The following is a 19057-nucleotide window of genomic DNA, read 5'->3' as shown; positions in this document are numbered from 1 at the left end:
TGTTTACAACCGTAATTTGTAAATTTCATTCATGATTGTAATTTGGAATGATCTATTTTCCACCGCTTATGAAAATCTCAAGTTCGATTTTCATCCCTTATGGCCATAAGCCAAATATTTCTCATCTGAGAATTTTTGGATGTGATGTATATGTTCCAATTGCTTCACCATAACGTACTAAGATTGGTCCTCTAAGAAGGTTAAGAATATATGTTGGATATGCTTCCCCATTAATTATCAAATATCTTGAACCTCTGAAGGGTGATGTATTTACTGCACGATTTGCTGATTGTCATTTTATTGAGACAAATTTTCCAACATTAGGGGGAGGAATTAAGAAGTTGGAAAAATAAATTACATGGAATTCGTCGTTATTATCTCATTTAGATCCCCGAACATATCAATGTGAACTTGAAGTTCTGAAGATAATTCATTTGCAAAATATAGCAAATCAATTACCATATGCATTTGTAAATGCAAATAAAGTAACTAAATCACATATACCAACTGCAAATGTTCCATAAAAAATGATATCCCAACAAACAAGTTGTCATTAATGGTCTGGAACATGCCAAAGCGTGGTAGACTAGTGGGTTCTAAAGATAAAAATCCTCGAACAAAAAAAATTAATAGTTAAGAAGATTTGGTTGAGGATGTAAATACCCATAAAGAAATCATTGATATGACTAGTGAATAAGGTGAAATATCTAGAGATAATAATGAGATTTCAATAAACTATGTCATGACAAGAAAAATAGGGAACCGAACTCATGTAGATATTGGCAACATTTTTTTGTATAATGTTGCTCTTGATATTATATCAGAAAATGAGGATTCTAAACCAAAATCTGTTGAAGAATGTCAACATAGAAATGGTTGGCTTCGGTGGAAAGAAACAATCGAGGCAAAATTAAACGCACTTTCAAAACTTCAGGTTTTTTGACCAATAGTTTGAACACCAGGAGGTGTCAAACATGTGAGATACAAAAAGGGTATTTATGAGAAAAAAAATATGAAAATAATGTGGTCACAGAATATAAAGCAAGACTAGTTGCACAGTATTTTTTCACAAAGACCTGGTATTGATTATGAGGAGAAGTATTCTCTGGTGGTGGATGCAATTACATTAAGATATTTAATTGATCTGATTGTAGATGAAAATCTAGACATGTATCTCATGGATGTAGTCGCAACATATTTATATGGATCTCTGGATAACGATAAGAATCCTATAAGGATCTAAGATACTTGAAACATATAAATTAAATTCACAGGAATTGTATTCAATAAAGTTACAGATATCACTATATGGATTGAAACAATTAGGACGAATATGGTACAATCATCTAAGTGGATATTTGTTGAAAGAATGATATCAAAATAATTCAACATGTCCATGTGTTTTTATAAAGAAATCATAGTTATTATTTGTTACTATAATTGTATATGTTGATGACTTAAATATAATTGGAATTCCTGAATAGCTTTCAAAGGTAATATAATATCTTAAGAAAAAAATTTGAGATGAAAGATCTCAAAAAAAACAAAAGTTTTCCTTGGCTTGCAAATTGAATATATAACATATGAGATATTTGTCCATTAGTCAACTTATACATGAAAAGTTTTGAAAAGATTTTATATGGACAAAACACATCCATTGAACATTCCAATGGAAGTTCGTTCATTAGATGTGATGAAAGATATATTTCAACCTTAAGATGATAATGAAGAACTTCTTGGTCCTGAAGTACCATATTTTAGTGTAATTGGTGCATTTATTTATCTTACTAATAATACAAGACAAGGTATTGCATTTTCAATAAATTTATTAGCAAGATATAATTTTTCTCCAACTAAGAGACATTGGAACGAAATTAAAAATATACTCTGTTATCTTCGGAGAATGATTGATATGAGTTTGTTTTATTCAAATAAATCGAATTTTGATCTGGTTGGTTATGCAGATTTTAGATATTTATCTGATCTACACAAAACTAGATCTCAAACAGGTTATCTATTCACATGTGGAGGAACTGCTATATCATGACGATCAGTGAAATAAACCATAATAGTCACTTCCTCAAATCATGTTGCAATTCTTGCAATGCACGAGGTTAGTCGAGAATGTGTATGGCTAAGATCGACGACTCAACACATTCGTTGAACATGTGGTTTGTCTTTTAGTAAAAATCTTCCAATAATATTATACAAAGACAACATAGCATGCATATCTTAAATCAAAGGAGGATATAGTAAAGGAGATTGAACAAAACATATTTTACCAAAACTTTTCTACACTCATGATCTTGAAGAAAATGGTGGCATTATTATACAACAAATTTGTTCAAATGATAACCTGACGGACTTATTTACGAAGTTATTACATATAACAACTTTTGAAAAATTGGTGCACAACATTGAAATGCGGCGACTCAGAGATCTAAAGTGATGTTTCCATGAGGGGAGTAAATATACTGTATTCTTTTTAAGAATATTAGATTATATGAAATATGTATTTTTTTTCCTTCACTAGGATTTTTTTCCCAATGGGTTTTTTCCTAGTAAGGTTTTAACGATATATTATATATATATAATGAGCTTCTAAAGGGGAGTATTATAAATATTATAGAGTATAAATGTCCATTAAATGCTCGTGCTTAGTGTCTATTGACCATGTGTCATGCCCCCATTTTTTTAAAGTGTTGTCCACGTGTCTTGTAAATACTCATTCTTAGTGTCCATGTAATCCACCTTGTACTTGTCAAATTTCCTGTAAATGGTGTTATTTGGTGAGTTTTGAAAAACACACCCACATTGGAAAAATTCCAAAAAGTTTGGAGAAAGTGGAGAAATCTCTAATTTGTTATTTTATTTACTTTTGTTATTTATTTTATATATTTATATATATCATGTTTAAATTTTTTTTAATATTTATTTATTTCATATATTTATATTATATCTATTTATTTTAATATTATATTTTATTTTATATATTTCGTCTCAAATTCACAACAAACTCTAAATTGATTCCTCATAGGGCGACTTTGGGACCATCTGATCCGCTTCAAATTTAGGAGGCTCGGGTTGGTCGAGGTCCTTTGGTAACGGGCAGTCAAGTCATCCGTCCCGAGAGAAGGTGGGTCAGCTGTTGGTGGGCCGTAAATCATTACTGGGTTACCGGCTGTTGCAAGACACCTTGAATTTGGGGAAGATTTTTCCCTTGGTGAACCATCCATCCATCACTAGTCTCACTGTTTGAAGCTACGATCTGAATCGGAGAGAGGAGCTTCTTAGTTCCTTTGCTCATTCGAACTTCTATGTATGTCGATGCGGCCTGCCAGATTGGGAAGGATGTTACCGGTTTTGGTGTGGTTTTGCTAGATGCATCGGGATGAAATGTGCCAAATATCGTTTCTGAAATTCCTATTTCTCTCCTATATATTTTTTTTAATAAATATGAAGTCGGAAGGTCTTTGTTATTTCAACACTAATAGAATAATTCAAACATCTAATCTTTTGGTCAGCGACACATATTTTATGCCAATTGAACCATGTTTACTTTTGATATTTGACACATCAATTATACTAATGTCTTATGAAAATTTGAACTTCATACTTAAAAGAATAGGTATTTGTCGATTGACGTTTAGTTATATTCGTGATAAATACTTATTAAATATAAAATTAGGGGGTCATTAAAAACTTTAAACCCACGCACCATTTTAATTACAAAAATCTTATTGAGACAATTTTAAAACTTTTGAAATTAAAGAAAAGGGAAAGTTAAAGTTTTCAAGACAACGCTCATGTGTGTATGTAAATAGGCGTTTTTCTCAATTGCTTCATATCCATAATTACCATTTACCTTAACAAAATGTCTGAACAAAATTGGTTCAAAAACTTGAAATAATGTATTATTTCAATTTAGAAACTATACAGAAAGTGCCAATGGTTTTTTCTAACAAAATATATAACACACAATGGAGAAATTTTAAACATATAAATGACAAAGTAGGACATTTAATATCGTCACAAGCCAGACATATTTATCCATCTTTTTTTTTTTCCTTTCTATTGAACCCAACAAACACTTTGAATAGAGAAGTGAACTTTCTAACCGTTTGATTGATGATATATGTCACGAGTTAGGTTATTGTCAAATTGTTGATTATTAAGTTTAACTACATGCTATATTGTCAAAGTAAAATTAGCTTAATAGTATTAACATACGCTCATCTCTAGAAGTTAGAGTTTAAATTCCCATCCAACAATTGTTGTACTAAAAAATAAATAACAACATATAAAATGTTTGAATCCCGTATCAAGTATAATTTTATTTTTCCTTTTGCGACAATATATGGGGATAGCATATAGGAGATTTGAACCTATTAATCATAATCCATGCTAGTTATAGATTGAAATTAAATTAAGAGGAAAGTATATAATCGTTTCAAAAAAAGGAAAAAGAAAAGTAGGGTAGATAAGTGAAGGTTGAAATGTCCGCCATATAGATATATTAATTATCCCATGTTAATCTAACAAATGTGTAACGGTCACTATTCTTACCTAACAAAGAGAGGCAACCAATGAGATATTTTAAAGCCATAAAAAAAAAAAAATTTAAATTTAATACATTGATCCGAAACTTGAGATTTATTACAACAATGCCCTCGAATTTATGAAACACAGACCCATTTCCCCGCAGGGGCAATTCCGGAGTTATCCCTAAAATGAATGGCCAATGCTTATAATGGATACTGACCGCCAAAAAAGCCCTAGTTACAGCCGTTCAGGCGCCAGCCATAGCTTCTTTTCCTTCTCCGATTGAATTATGAACTGCGTTTATTTCGTTCTTTTTTCCTCTTTTCATTTCCCTCCATTACTTATATCTTAATTCAAATCATCTCTTACTTCTTCAATCAATCAACAATTCCATTTCTTTTTCTTTTCTTATTCTCTTTTGATTTGAATCCGTTTCTCTCCTTTTATCGCTTTTACCTTCTGATCGCCATGTCTAAAAGGTTAGTTTCTCGTTTTGATTACGCTTCTTTATATGTTCTTGTTGATATTGGCACTTGTTTTTATAAGTATTGATGATTGGATGGCGGATTAGGATTATGCGCTCCGATCATCGCTTCTTGATATTGATATTCTTGCATAGTCGAGTTATCTTCATCACGGTTCTTTGGTATCTGGTTTAATTTATTAGGCTATGTAGAGGGGCTGGGTTATTCGATATTTGGAATTAAGTTTCTTGAAAGGTGTTTTGTTGGGTTGGTGTTATTGATGCTGTATTTTTATGTTTATTATGAAGTTTGGGTTGTTGTTCATTTACTTTTGTGGTTTGTTTAGGGTCCTATGCAAGTATTTTGCGCATGGAGCATGTTTAAAAGGGGAATATTGTGAGTTTTCTCATGACTGGACGGCTCCACCAAGCAATGTAAATATTTTTACTTCCACTCCTCTGCGTTGCCATGTATTATAGAAACCAACAGTCAGTTTGGTGTTCCGACTATTGTTTCTTTCTGATGTATCTATCGTCCATAATAGGTTTGTACTTACTATCAAAAGGGAAGGTGTGCTTTTGGCAGTCGATGCAGATATGACCATGTTAAAGTTTCTCACGCAGAATCATCTTCGAATTCTCAGCAATCTCATGTGTCTGAATCTGTTTCTATTGCGCATCCTCATTTATCAAGCCCACTTTCTCCTTTTCCTGGATCTACAAGCGAGCTTGCTGGTTCAGAGATACCCAGTCTTCCCTTGCGGGTTGAAAATGCTTGGAGTGGAGAGTCTGAGCGTCCAGATGGTCTTGATGATTGGGGGAATGGCGAGGCAAGGATTATTCATCCAGCTGATATACCTATTTGTTCTTTTGCTGCGGCTGGTAGTGAATGTCCGCGTGGTGAAAATTGTCCTCATATTCATGGGGACTTATGCCCCACATGTGGAAAACAATGTTTACATCCTTATAGGACTGACGAAAGGGAGGAGCACATGAAGGCATGTGAGAAAAAGCAAAAACATCTCGAGTCTTTGAAACATAGCCAAGACATAGAGTGTAGTGTCTGCCTGGAGCGTGTTCTTTCTAAAACCGAAATAGCTGAGAGGAAATTTGGACTTCTATCAGAATGTGATCATCCATTTTGCATATCTTGTATTAGAAACTGGCGCAATAGTTCATCTACCTCTGGAATGGATGTTAATAGTGCTTTAAGAGCCTGCCCAATTTGTAGGAAGTTGTCATACTTTGTTATTCCAAGTGTCATTTGGTATTCTTCGAAGGAAGAAAAGCAGGAGATTGTTGATAGCTACAAGTCAAGGCTGCGGTAAATCTATTTACATAACTCCTAATATGTGATTGCAATCTGGAAACTGTTCAATTGTTTTCCATCCTGTTCATGTTTTTTGCTTCCCATTTGTTTTGTTTTTTATTTGTTTTCTGTCAAACTCAATTTGTCAGTAGAAATAATTGCATATCAAATGTAATCTGAAAAGCTCCATAGCCCACAGGAATGATCAATAAAAGTTATTTAGAGAATTGAGATTGCGTAACTGCTAAAGTAATTGTATGAGCTATTATATGAGATAATTTTGTTACTCTGATCTCTGAGTTTATATTATTTTCATGCACAGATCAATAGATTGCAAGCACTTCAACTTTGGAAATGGGAACTGCCCTTTTGGATCAAGTTGTTTTTACAAGGTAAGTTTACCTATGAAAGCATTTACTTCAGTTTCCTTATCTTAATTGTGCTCTTCCAAGCATGCTGGATGCTGTTATAGATGGCCTTTTGTTGTGAGGAACTTGCAATTTTCCTGAATTTTATTCTTCTTCCTTTTTGTTTTACTTATGCCTCTGTCCAAATTGTTTTTTCTTCCTCCTTTTATTGACCATTGATATGCAGCCTGCTGAATGGAAATCCAACCTGTTTTGGTTTTGCTAATTCGTGAACGCCCTAGGAAATGTGTTGAATAGTTACATCATTACATGTTTGGCTTCATGGACATGAGTTTATGGAATGAAATCTTGTTGAGAGATTTGGATATCTAGTACGACGGAAGATACTTTTATCCTTGTTATCCTCTGTTGGTTTCATAAAGGTACCCCATCTGCGATGGCTATCCAATCATGGCTGGTTGTATAATGATGAATAGTACTCATGTCAATTTTTTTTTATTGGTAGAAACAACTGCTTTCATTGAGAACTTCCAATTCTCATAGTGATCTTCTATTTGAAATCCCCGTTTCAATTAGAGTAGTTTGAGGACGAGGAAGGGGGGATGAATTTCCTTTATTTGCTCCCACCTGTTTGCCTACTATGACCAAGTTTTATAAACAATAATTCTTTTTGGTGTATACCATAGATAATCTATATCCATGAACTTTTAGTTTTCGATTTTTTTAAATTTATGTTTGTTCATTAACAATTTTCTTTGTTCTTTGATCTATTTTTTAAAATGTAAACAAATTATATTTAAAAAGAAAGTAGATTTAAAAAACATGATAATTTTATGTTTGAGGAGTGGCTAAAAAAGTGATTTTAAAATGTGAAGGCTAAATAAAAAATAGTTTTAAAAAATATATATATTTAATTTGCTCGAACCTTTGAGTAACCATTTCTTCAATTTTCTATTTAAGTTTTAAGAATGTTTTAAAAATCTAAACCAAAATGTTAAAAGATTCCAAATAATTGTCATTTTTATTATTAAATTTTGGGTTAGCATCTTCAAGTGTTATTTCCCCAAAAAACAAAAGGGTTTATTTTTTATTTTTTTTTAATAACCATTTCATTTTTTGTTTTGTTTTGTTTTTTTTTTAAAAAAATTAAGCTTATAGACATTGCTTCTATCTATGAGTTTCTTTGTTATATGATGTGATTTTATGAGTATTTTAAAAACCAAGTAAGTTTTGATAACTAAAAATAGTACTCTTTACAAAAAAAACTTGGTTGTTATGGAATTTGATTTGAAGTCACGTCTCTAGGCAATATGGAAACCATTATGGAGAAATTGTGTGAAAACAAACACAATTTCCAAAATTAAGAAACCAAATGGTTATCAAATAGGGCCTAAAAATCTAAAAAACCATACTAGGAAATGGTCAGTAATCTAGCTTAATCTTTGCAATTACTGTTGTTGTCCCTCTAAGAAAATTTCTATGGCTCCGTTCGGATTGAAAGTGATGTGCTGACTACTTGGGCTGGTTGGCTCTGCCGCCTCTGTATAGTAATGTGCCTAATCGGTCTTAGTTAATTTCTTAGTACAATGAAATTATATAATATATTTTGGACACCGAGATTGTATTGCTGGACCTGCTACAATTGATTGATAGGATCTCTCTGATTCAAATTAATAAAACGTAATATACTTCCGGCCTTACAGATGTTTGATTTGAAGGTGTTATCCTGGGAAGATAATTGTAGGTTAGCACTGTAGCAAGACTGGCGGGACCTCTTCTAAACTGCATTCTGTTAATCTATATATGCTTGCCATTTGCCAATCATCTGCACTCGTCTATTTTAGAAAATACATATGCAACTGCTATGTCTCATTCTTCTTCGTCCCATACCAATATGAGTGTTGCAAACTCGACGATCCTTGTATTTTTGGGTGACGTGTGACATGTCATAGGTGTCACATAAGCAGTGCTGTACATTTTCAATCAGTTTTTGTGTTAGATATTGAAAGATGTGATTCATAATGGATGTTATCTTCAGATCTATGCTGTTTGTCATTTAATTTCATTAGAGCAGATTGGCTTTCCAATCTTTTGATTGATGCAATGTTTGTTGTGTTCCAGCATTTGGTCATTCCTGGTTCATACACATGGAAATATCACAGGCCACCTCCACGCCGACCACACTCATGGAGAACTCCTCCAAGCAGATCTAATATTGTCGATATGGATGCGTTTTTTGATATGTTCGAAGACTTAGAGGATTTGGATTTTAGTGGTGAAGATTTAGATTTTGAAGATTTAACACTTTTGGAGATGGCACTAATGCAGTTGAGTTGTGAAGCTAATTCGTCAAGTGATGAAGAGTCATAGTTTTTGGGCTACATTTTTCTTAGGTAGTCGTAACCTGGTGTATGTTTGGTGTTTGGCGAGTTCCTTTGCCCAAAAACTTTGAATATTTGCTACTCTAGCATTTTTGATGACCTAGCAGTGCCCTGTGTGCAGTAAGACAAGCTTGTAGACTTCTTTAATTGTCATAAATGCCATGTTACTTGGGAAGAATACTTTGCGGAAGGCAATAGTCACCCTGGGGCAAGTTAGTTACCAAGTTAACAAAGATGAGGATGGTCGTCTATTTATGGAAGAACCTTTCTTTGTGTAGATTATGTTATGACTTCTTAAGTGTTGTACTTTATTACTGGGAATTAGGAATATTTTTTACCGGCTAACTTCTTCATTCCTAGATTTTACTCAAAGTTCCATTTCACCCTTTTGCATACTAAACCAAGTACACTCTCCTAATGTTCGATTTGTGCATTTTGCAAAGTCCTGTGCAGGCTGAATTCTTCCCAGTTTGGTTGTTTATTATTTGAGTATGCCTGTAGTTTGAAGTGAATGTTCGATTAATATGTTCTATTATCCATGAAGTAGTTTTCCGATATCTGGACTTTTTGCACATGGTGATGCTTGTTTCTCGATTGAAGCCTTGTCTTTTTGCAATTGGGAAGTGTATTTTTGTTTTTTCTTTTTGTTTCGAATATTTGGCTTCTTTCTTCCATCCTAATATGCATCTGCTCTGTACTCTGCTGTTTTAACTTCAAAATGAGAGTCAAATTTTCATGTGATTTTTTCACTGCAGCATGCACATCGGGATGGTCGGTTGGAAGAGATAGCTCTGCGTCATATTGGGAATGAAGATGGCCTCACTGTTATAGCTAAAAATATTAGGTTTTGTTTTGTGCATTTCTTAATAATGTCAATTTCTTGTGCATCTTTACCTTCAAATAAATTTGAAGCTATTTTCAGGTTGTCGGACTTTCTCAGTGACTTGCATATCAGGTGAAGAACCAATTCATTCAGGTATGGAACATACTAAGCACTCCTTACCCTTAAGCTCAGCTTCTTGCTATTTTGCTGTCTACTACTTGATATTTCACATTTTATTATGACAATCATTTGGCGTTTTGGATGGGGGAACTCCAACCAACCTTAAAAATTTATAAGGCTGGTCATTTCCAGCTTTCATTAAGTCTTGGGATTTCGAAATTCAGTATCTTTATCAATTGGAATTCTAACATATTTATTAGAAATAGAGTCTATTAATCTTGTTATCACTATATTTCAACACTTGGACCTTGGCTCAAAGAGTCCATGATATCCCAAACTTGGTGTGTTGTATCAGTCTTTAGTAACTCTTGCAATGTCATCTAATAGTTTGAAACCGAAATCAATGTGTATTTTTATATTATTAGTCTTCATTCTCACGTGCAATGTAATCAAAGAGTTTGAAAACAAAACTGTTTCAGATGTCGAATTGCTTGGTGTGGAGTCTGATATTGAGAAATGGAAGGGTGGGGTATCGGACATGGTGCTTCAAACTTCATCTTATACAAATCAAATAAAGCTAAAGGCATTGTCATAGTGAGAAATGAATGTTGGAAATCCAAGCTTATTGTTCGGATGATGGTGAAATAAAGGTTATCTCACATTCACATCTCACATGTATCACAGCTGAATAAAATAATGTACTGGTTCTTCTACATGCTGTACTCTAAAACAATTGGAAAATGACGGAATGTATTGGTTTTGTATTTTGAAAGGAAGATAAATGGGATTGTCAATGTCGTGTTTGGTTTGATACAGAAACAAAAACCAAAAAGAAAAAAAAAAAAACAAAAGTAACATCAGGGTTTGGCTTTGGATGAAACATTGTACTCAAATTTTACAATAAAAGAAACAGTTGTTTTTTCTTTGTTTTATTATTATTATTATTGCTGTTGTCGTCATTATAATGCTTTTATCTTTTTGTCAGTGATAATTTGTAATATGGGTAATTATTAGAGGCAAAAACTGTTCTAATGGTTTGATAGCATCTTGATGAAATTGTTTCCCATTTTCAGTGAAATATGTGTTCGGTGGTAGCTGTCTCTGTTTTATCAATTTTGAGAAATCTTTCCATAAAATGGAAAAAATCAGATGAAATTTTTAATTGCTTGACCAGTATACATATAATTTTTAAGAAAGATTGAAAGTTTACCATTCTTTTTAGATGTAATATAATTATATTTGATTATATCCCGTGTTCTTTATTTTTAAATAATTCAAAAGCTTTAATAAGTATTAATTTAGTTATCGTATTGTTTTTTTAGTACAATATAAGTAAGTGGATTTCAAATGACAGATTTTTTGGTCACTAAACATCCTAGATTAACTATGTTCTCTTTATACTTTTAATTTTGTAACTATTTAATTTTTAAACTTTAATATGTATTGATTTAGTCATTTTATTCTACAATTTATAGCGATTTAGTCTCTATAATAAAATATACTATTAAGATTTGATTAAATGAATGTATGTAGATTGAAAAACGGATTAAATATCAAGTTTGTAATATACTAAATCATTATATAATCAAAATTAACAATTTAGTTCGATACAATTTTTGTCGGGAGAGGGGTTTGATTTTTCTTTCTTTCTTTTCTTTTCTTTTCTTTTCTTTTAATTAATTTTTTTAAAAGCTTTGTGAAAGCAATTTGAAGTTACGGGCGTTCATTACTTGTTTGATTTTCGAGGATGCCGTCGGCTTGTAATCTTTCAAAAATAGAGGCTCTATTGCAATTGCTTTTCTTTTTCCTGGCTTAAAAATTCTTCGGAGATTATTAATTATAACTTATGCATGACACATTAATTTATTCAAATATTTCATCTTTGATTTTGAGCTTTTTTTTAGGTATGTAGGCCATTCAATTTATTTTCCCCAATTGAAAATATTAGCAAGGTTTTGAAGTCTACGTTACTTTCCTACATATGAGGCCATTTTTGTTTGTTTTGGTTTAGAATTTAGGTTTGGAAATTATATAAAAAAATTAATGTTTATGTTAAAATGAGCATAGCTCAACCGACAACATAGTATTTATATTGTCAACTTCAACATCAAAGGTTCGATCCCTTTTTCATATTGTAAAAAAAAAAAAAAAAAAAAAAAATTGATGTTTGTTTCTTAGATGTTTACTTATAAAAATCTAGATTATTATTACTCATGTATAAAATATCCTATGAAATATGTGTATCCTTTTCCTTGGGAAATTAATAAGAGAAACTGCCCAAATTATTTTCTAGTTAATATGTAAATTAATTTAAAATGCTTTAACTAACTAACTAATTAAAATATATTCTAAAATAAATTAAAAATGTTAAAATATTATTTTAGTCCTTGTATTCTATGTTTTATTCCTTATCGATTCATTTACTTTAAGTAATCCAATTTTTAATCTATATGCTTTGAACAAATCTTAATATTAACACATTTAATTTATTGTCGATTTTCTTCAAAATAAAAAGTTAGTCTCGATGAACATTATTTTTATAAATTGTGCAAATATATTTACAATATCTTTTCTTGCATGAATATTATTAATATTATTTAATCAATTTCAATAATGATAAATTTTGACTAAATTTAAGATTCATTAAAAATACAAGACGTTAATATTATTTTAACCACTAAAATATTTTTTTAATTAAACCTAATAAATTTGAATAAATCTTTTTTCATAAGAATGGTATGTAATAATTTAATATAATATTATTTTATTATGTAAGAGGGTTGCAAAGTAAGATGAATATTTGATTATTTTGGTGGGGCACTTGCAAAAAGAGCAAACTAAACTACTAGGCTAATAGCCTATATGTTTGTTGTTTGCAAAAATAGCAAAAATGAAGTCTAATCCACATATAAAAGATGTAAAATTTCACAAATGTCCGCTGCTAATATACACTACTAATATACACTCAATACAATTGATTGATATACTTGATAATGATGCACTGGATTGAGATATTTGACATACTTGTCAATCATGCACTCATTTATACTATTGATACACTTGATTAATATATTTGATATACTTGATAGTGATATATGTTACTTAGAAATTGATCTTATGTCACACAACGCATGGATGCATATGATGCAAGCAAGGTACAAATCCATGTGATACTACTTCTAGATATGCATTAATTAACAATGTTCTTGTAGTATGTTGTGCATTGTCACAAGTTTCCTTGCGTTGAAACCAAGTATAATTTCACCACAAGTTTCTCAGTCTGATCCAATGTCGAACACAGGGACTATTTGAGGTTATTGCGTTATGCTTGTGATACATGCGACAAGGGGTTTTCAATTAATAAAACTTGTTGTGTACAAGAATATAAAAGTAAAGTAAAGCAGTAAAGATGCGATAATAAAATAAATTGCGTTAAAGTAAATCTAAGCTAAGATGATACAAGATACAAGTTTCATGATACAAGATAGTGAGGTCAAGGCTGGCTATGAAGATTATGCAAAGATCGTGTAATGCGGTGACAAGTCTTATGTGTGAAACAGAAAGGGAAAAGATAATTAGTACAAACATCGCAAGTTCTTTAATTGCGTTAAAGGCATAAATACGGTTCCGCTTTTCCCTTAACGTACACCTCTCGGTGATCAACCACGTTTCCACATCTCTGTGGTGAAACAGGGATAAATGTAATGAACGCAAGGTTGCTTCCATCCCTGGAAGTACTTCTTACTTTAGTTAACGCATTCTTCTAACCTTCTCTCGACAGATCAGAATGACATCTTCACTTCTACTCTCACAGGTGAAGATGCCATCTAGCATACTTTAGCTAAACGTTCTTATTTCTTTAGCACAGAGTAAGTTACTTGTTTAATTCATATTAATTACCAAGGGATTAAGAAGACTTTATGAAGAAAGCGATAAATGGAGGAACGAAAATAGACAGAAAAGGGGATATGAAATCGATCGAGACATTCAATATTTCTATTCAGCATCTGATACATGATTTGTGAATGAAGAGATTAAGAAGATGAAATACAGTGATGAATAGAGTTAGAAACAAATACAAATAAACGTCAACGTCTTGGCGCCAATCTAGATGGAGATTTGCTTGCCAACGTGGATGGATCGTGCGGACGGATGAGCTTCCCTCTCAGGCTTGCTCAACCGGTAGCAGGGATCTGAGTATAGAGCTTCGCGACGGGGATCTGGCAAAATAGCACTGAGACTCACTTCTCGGCCTTGTCTCTCTTCTTCCCGGATTTCTTCCGTTCAATACTCAGCTCAACCTTTTCTCTCTATAATTTAGCAGCAATTAGCCCTCGTATCAATTATACCCGTATCAAGTATATATTTCTCTGAATTCTATGGGGGTATTTATAGGTGAAAAGCTTTGACTTTTGGCTTGTGGACCCCACTTTTTGTTATGGAAATTCCAGAGATGGAGGAATAAATATTCCTTCTGTTATGCAATCAGACTGTCAAATCTGCACAACAGTTAGTTATACACGTGTCGCAATCCTCCGCCTTTGCGTTGCTCATTTGCATCTTTCGATCGGTTGCTCGTATGCAGTGTTGTTTTTATTACCGCATGCGGTTGAAATTCAGCTCAGGATCGACTGTCGCATTGCACCATCATTGCGTTAATTGTCTCTTCATTGTTGATTGACGGGCGCGATGTAATAGAGATGCGTTATTCAGTTTCTCGTTGAGCCTTTATCGCAAGCGGTGACTTGGTTTCCTACAAAATAGAGTAAAAATATTCTCTTCTACCATCTTGACGATGTTAGTGGGTGTAATTGCGTTAATTCATAATTATTGTATTTCTGAGCTAATTTTCATACAATCAACGCATATTTCTTCTCTTTTGGCCGCAATATCTAGATAAGGCAGCATAAATAACTTGTATTTCTACAAGTTATCAATATACTAGACTGACAAACTATTGATAAATTTGTCAATCATTTACTTGTTTATACTGTTGATAAACTTGATACACTTGACTGATATATTTAATATACTCGATTATGATGTACTTGATTGATAAATTGTTGATAAATTTGTCAACCATTCACTCTTTTATATTGCTGATGAGTGTGATACACTTAACTGCTTTCTTGCCTATTGCCATGCTGAAGTCTATCTAAATCCTCCTATTCATTGCCTCATATTATGACTATGAGATATGAAAAAGGGATGTCAAGACTGCTTTTCTGAATGACAGTCTTGAGGAGACTATTTATATGGTGCAGCCCAAAGGATTCATACTCCAAGGTAAAGAGCAAAAGGTTTGTAAGCTGAATCGATCCATTTATGGACTGAAACAAACATCTCGATCTTGGAATATAAGGTTTGATACTGGTATCAATCTTATGGCTTCGATCAGAACGTTGATGAGCCTTGTGTCTACAAAAAGATCATCAACAGTTTAGTAGTTTTCCTAGTGTTGTATGTAGATGATATCACTCATTGGGAATGATGTAGGCTTACTGACTACAATTAAGAACTGGTTAGCAACTCAATTCTAAATGAAAGATTTGAGAGAAGCTCAGTTTGTTCTTGGTATTTAGATCTTTCGGGATCGAAAGAACAAAATGCTAGCACTGTCTCAAACATCGTATATTGACAAGATGTTGATCAAATATTCGATGTAGAACTCCAAGAGGGGCCTATTACCTTTCAGGTACAAAGTTACTTTGTCTAAGGAACAATTTCCTAAGACACCTTAAGAGGTTGAGGAAATGAGACGAGTCCCCTATCGTCTGTCGTAGACAGTTTGATGTATGCAGTGTTATGTACTAGACCTCACATCTGCTACGCAGTGGGGATAGTCAGTAGATATCAGTCTAATCCAGGATATGATCACTGGACAGCCGTAAAGAACATCCTCAAGTATCTATAGAGAACGAGAGACTACATGCTTGTGTATGGTTCTAAGCATATGATTCTTACAAGATACATGGACTCTGATTTTCAGACTAATAGGGATTCTCAGGAATCTACTTCAGGATCAGTGTTCACTCTTAATGGAGGGACTGTAGTATGGCGAAACACCAAGCAGTGGTGCATCACGAACTCCACAATGGAGGCTGAGTATGTAACGGCTTGTGAAGCTGCTAAAGAGGCCGTTTGGTTCAGGAAATTCCTGACTGATCTGGAAGTTATTCCAAACATGTCAAAGCCCATCACACTTTAATGTGATAATAGTGGTGTTGTGGCTAAGTCCCGTAAGCCTAGGAGTCATAAGCACGGCAAGCACATTGAGCGGAAATACCATCTCTTCCGAAAGATTGTGCATCAAAGGGACGTGATTTTCACAAAGATAGCTTCGGAGCACAACGTTGTTGATCCGTTTATGAAGGCCATCACAGCTACAGTGTTTGAGGGTCACCTGCAGAGTATGGGTCTATGGAACAGACCACGGCTAGACTAAGGCAAGTGGAAAATCTTGTATTAGGCGTGTTGTGCCCTAGTTTATTGTTTTGTGTACTTGTAATGTGAATATCTTGTACACCTCACTAGCTTTAGGACAAGTAGGAAATTTTTGGTGTTGATACCCTAAATCTTATAGGGTCTTTTAGTTTGTAAACCTTGTATGATTTCTCTGATTAATAATATTTGATATTTTATTCACTTATCCCACAAAATATATAATATTTTAGTTGCATTAACCACAAACTAATAAACTAACATCCATGGTTATCGTTGTAACTTAAACATGTATGTGGAGACATACAGGTGGATCATGTTTAAGTGATAACCCAAATGGTCTGTAGTATATGGATAAGGCTAGGTACCTTATTCTGGTGACACTACGAGTATGATCTACTTTGTAGGTGTTACAAATGTTGTAAAGTGCTACAAATGATTTGATCCTGATCATTCATGTATTAGACATACGAGCGTGGATATTCTATACAAAGAAGTTTGTATAAGACTGGATCATAAAATGTTTAGTCTTGTTATATAACACCGTTCATAATAAAGACTTTCATTTCACTAGGATGACCATAGGTAAGATGACCTTAATCCTGAGTGAGTTGTGAACTCCTGCCTATGAGGGTGGTCATTTGATTTGTATGGGTAAGAATGGCCAAATCGTCGATCAACAAGTCTATCATTTTGGGGATTCGCCTGATTGGGGAGTTGGGAACTCAGCTACATAAGATGGAATTTACTTCTTCCTCGAAGCAGAGGTAAGTAGATAAATTGCTCCCTTAAGGGTGATTCCGGTTCTTGAACAATGTGACGCTACACCCTTTCTTGGCTCGAGAGGGGTTTAGTCATAGTGGGACTATGATCAATTGTTCATTAGAGGGATTGATGATACTTAAGGTGTTAGATGTAACTATAAGGGCAAAATGGTTTTGTCCTAACTGTACATACGAGCAATTTGTGAAGGATCATCGTACTGTTGATTGGTTATATCCAATGGACACAAAAATATATTTGTAGTGTGAAGAGTGTAGGTCTTTAGTGGAGTGTCTGACAGTTAACAGATGGTGGATAATGTGATTAAAAAGTTTAATCAGTTATTCACGTACATTGAAGCTTCAAGCTACATGTCCATAAGGTCCCCTTAGTAGCTCAAAGGATTTAGTTGAGAATAAGTTTTTGGGTTAATTTGAAATGTTCAAATTAATAAGAGAGAATTTAATTATATATGATATAATTAAATTAGTTCAATTATATATGATCTAATTGACATAATGTATTTGATACATTATAGTTTGATTGGAGGAACAAATATTTGAATATGATTCAAATATATTTTCTATAAATAAGATTCATAATTGCCATAAAATAGAGAAAAAGAACTATGGTTTATATATTGTATATGATGCAATATTAAAACTATAGGTTATAAATATAATATGATAAGTTGGTTATCATATTTATTTCTAATTTATTAATTATCGGATAATTATCCATTTTTCTCTCTAACCACCTTAGTGGGAGGTTAGTGGTTTTTTTTTTTTAATGTAAAATTGAATAAAAAGAAAACAATTTTCTTTTTCTACCTAAGTCTTCTATACGATTTACAGAGCCTATGCGATAGCCTCACTAAGACTAAACGATCAATGTGATAGAGACTATCTTCCTCCTCCAACTCCAAAACACCCTCCTAACCAAAATAGCCACTCTTAGGTTCTCACATCAAGAATATCAAGGTAACCAAGTGGCAGTGTCCTCTTTTGGTTTTAGAGTTGCGTTGCTGTATGGAGTGTTCGTGTTTGATCGAGGCGTTCGTGAAGGTTTGGGGGATTAATATGAAGAAGAGTTCTTCAAAGGTATAATCTCTTAAACATTGTTTCTTATTTAGAAAACATGTTGTAATTTATGTTTTGATGCATAATCTGTCTTGTTGACTGTAAATGTTTGTTTCAATCGAAATAGGGATTTGGACAATTCGCTTTCGCTTATAGGTTCTCTGTACAACAAGTTCCTTCACTTTGAACTCTTATCTTGTGGAGTTTTTCCTTTGTGATTATTATTTTACATGCCTCTTTTGAAATTTAAATGATTAGAGCGACCACCACGAAAATAATAATGATTTCTTCCTCTACCACCCTCATAACCTCGACCACAACCTCAACTACGATTATTAACATTCACAACATTCATTTCAGGGAATAGTGTCATTTCGGTTGGTCGAGATTCATGATTTTTCATCAATAACTCGTTATTTTCTTCGGCCATGAAAAGACATGAAATTAATTCATAATACTATTTAAAACTTTTCTCTCGATATTGCTGCTGCAGGAGCATATTCGAGACATGAAATGTAGAAAATGTTTTCTCTAACATATTAGCATCAGTACTTTTCTCTCCGCATAATAACAATATCGAACTGATTTTAAACAATGCGGAGTTGTAATTACTTATTGATTTGAAATCTTGTAGCCTCAAGTGCATCCATTCATAACGAACTTTAGGAAGAATAACTGTTTTTTGATGATCATACCTCTCTTTTAAATTTTTTTCACAAGATACAAGGGTCTTTTATTCTAAGATACTTCATTTTCAATTTGTAGAGAT

The 19057-nt window shown here is 33.0% G+C and overlaps 1 protein-coding gene across 4 annotated transcripts; it reads left to right on the top strand.

The window, feature by feature from the left end:
* Positions 1–4724: 4724 nt before the first annotated feature.
* LOC120085859 (E3 ubiquitin-protein ligase makorin) lies at positions 4725–10931 on the top strand. Of its 4 annotated transcripts, XM_039042088.1 has the most exons (8): positions 4725–5021; positions 5353–5440; positions 5551–6329; positions 6637–6706; positions 8804–9009; positions 9819–9907; positions 9986–10039; positions 10486–10931. In XM_039042088.1, the coding sequence occupies exons 1-6, from the start codon at positions 5011–5013 to the stop codon at positions 9850–9852; spliced, it is 1188 nt and encodes a 395-aa protein (XP_038898016.1). In that variant the 5' UTR covers positions 4725–5010; the 3' UTR covers positions 9853–9907; positions 9986–10039; positions 10486–10931. The 4 variants fall into 4 exon arrangements, with proteins under 4 accessions (XP_038898016.1, XP_038898015.1, XP_038898014.1 ...); XM_039042087.1 differs by lacking the exon at positions 10486–10931 and having other exon boundaries at positions 8804–9075; positions 9986–10016; XM_039042089.1 differs by lacking the exon at positions 8804–9009 and having other exon boundaries at positions 4729–5021.
* Positions 10932–19057: the final 8126 nt, after the last annotated feature.

Source organism: Benincasa hispida, chromosome 9, assembly GCF_009727055.1.
Source record: "Benincasa hispida cultivar B227 chromosome 9, ASM972705v1, whole genome shotgun sequence".
Classification (NCBI taxonomy): Eukaryota; Viridiplantae; Streptophyta; class Magnoliopsida; order Cucurbitales; family Cucurbitaceae; genus Benincasa; species Benincasa hispida.
Note: the sequence above shows the minus strand (reverse complement) of the source record. Positions and strands in the feature narration are given on the sequence as shown.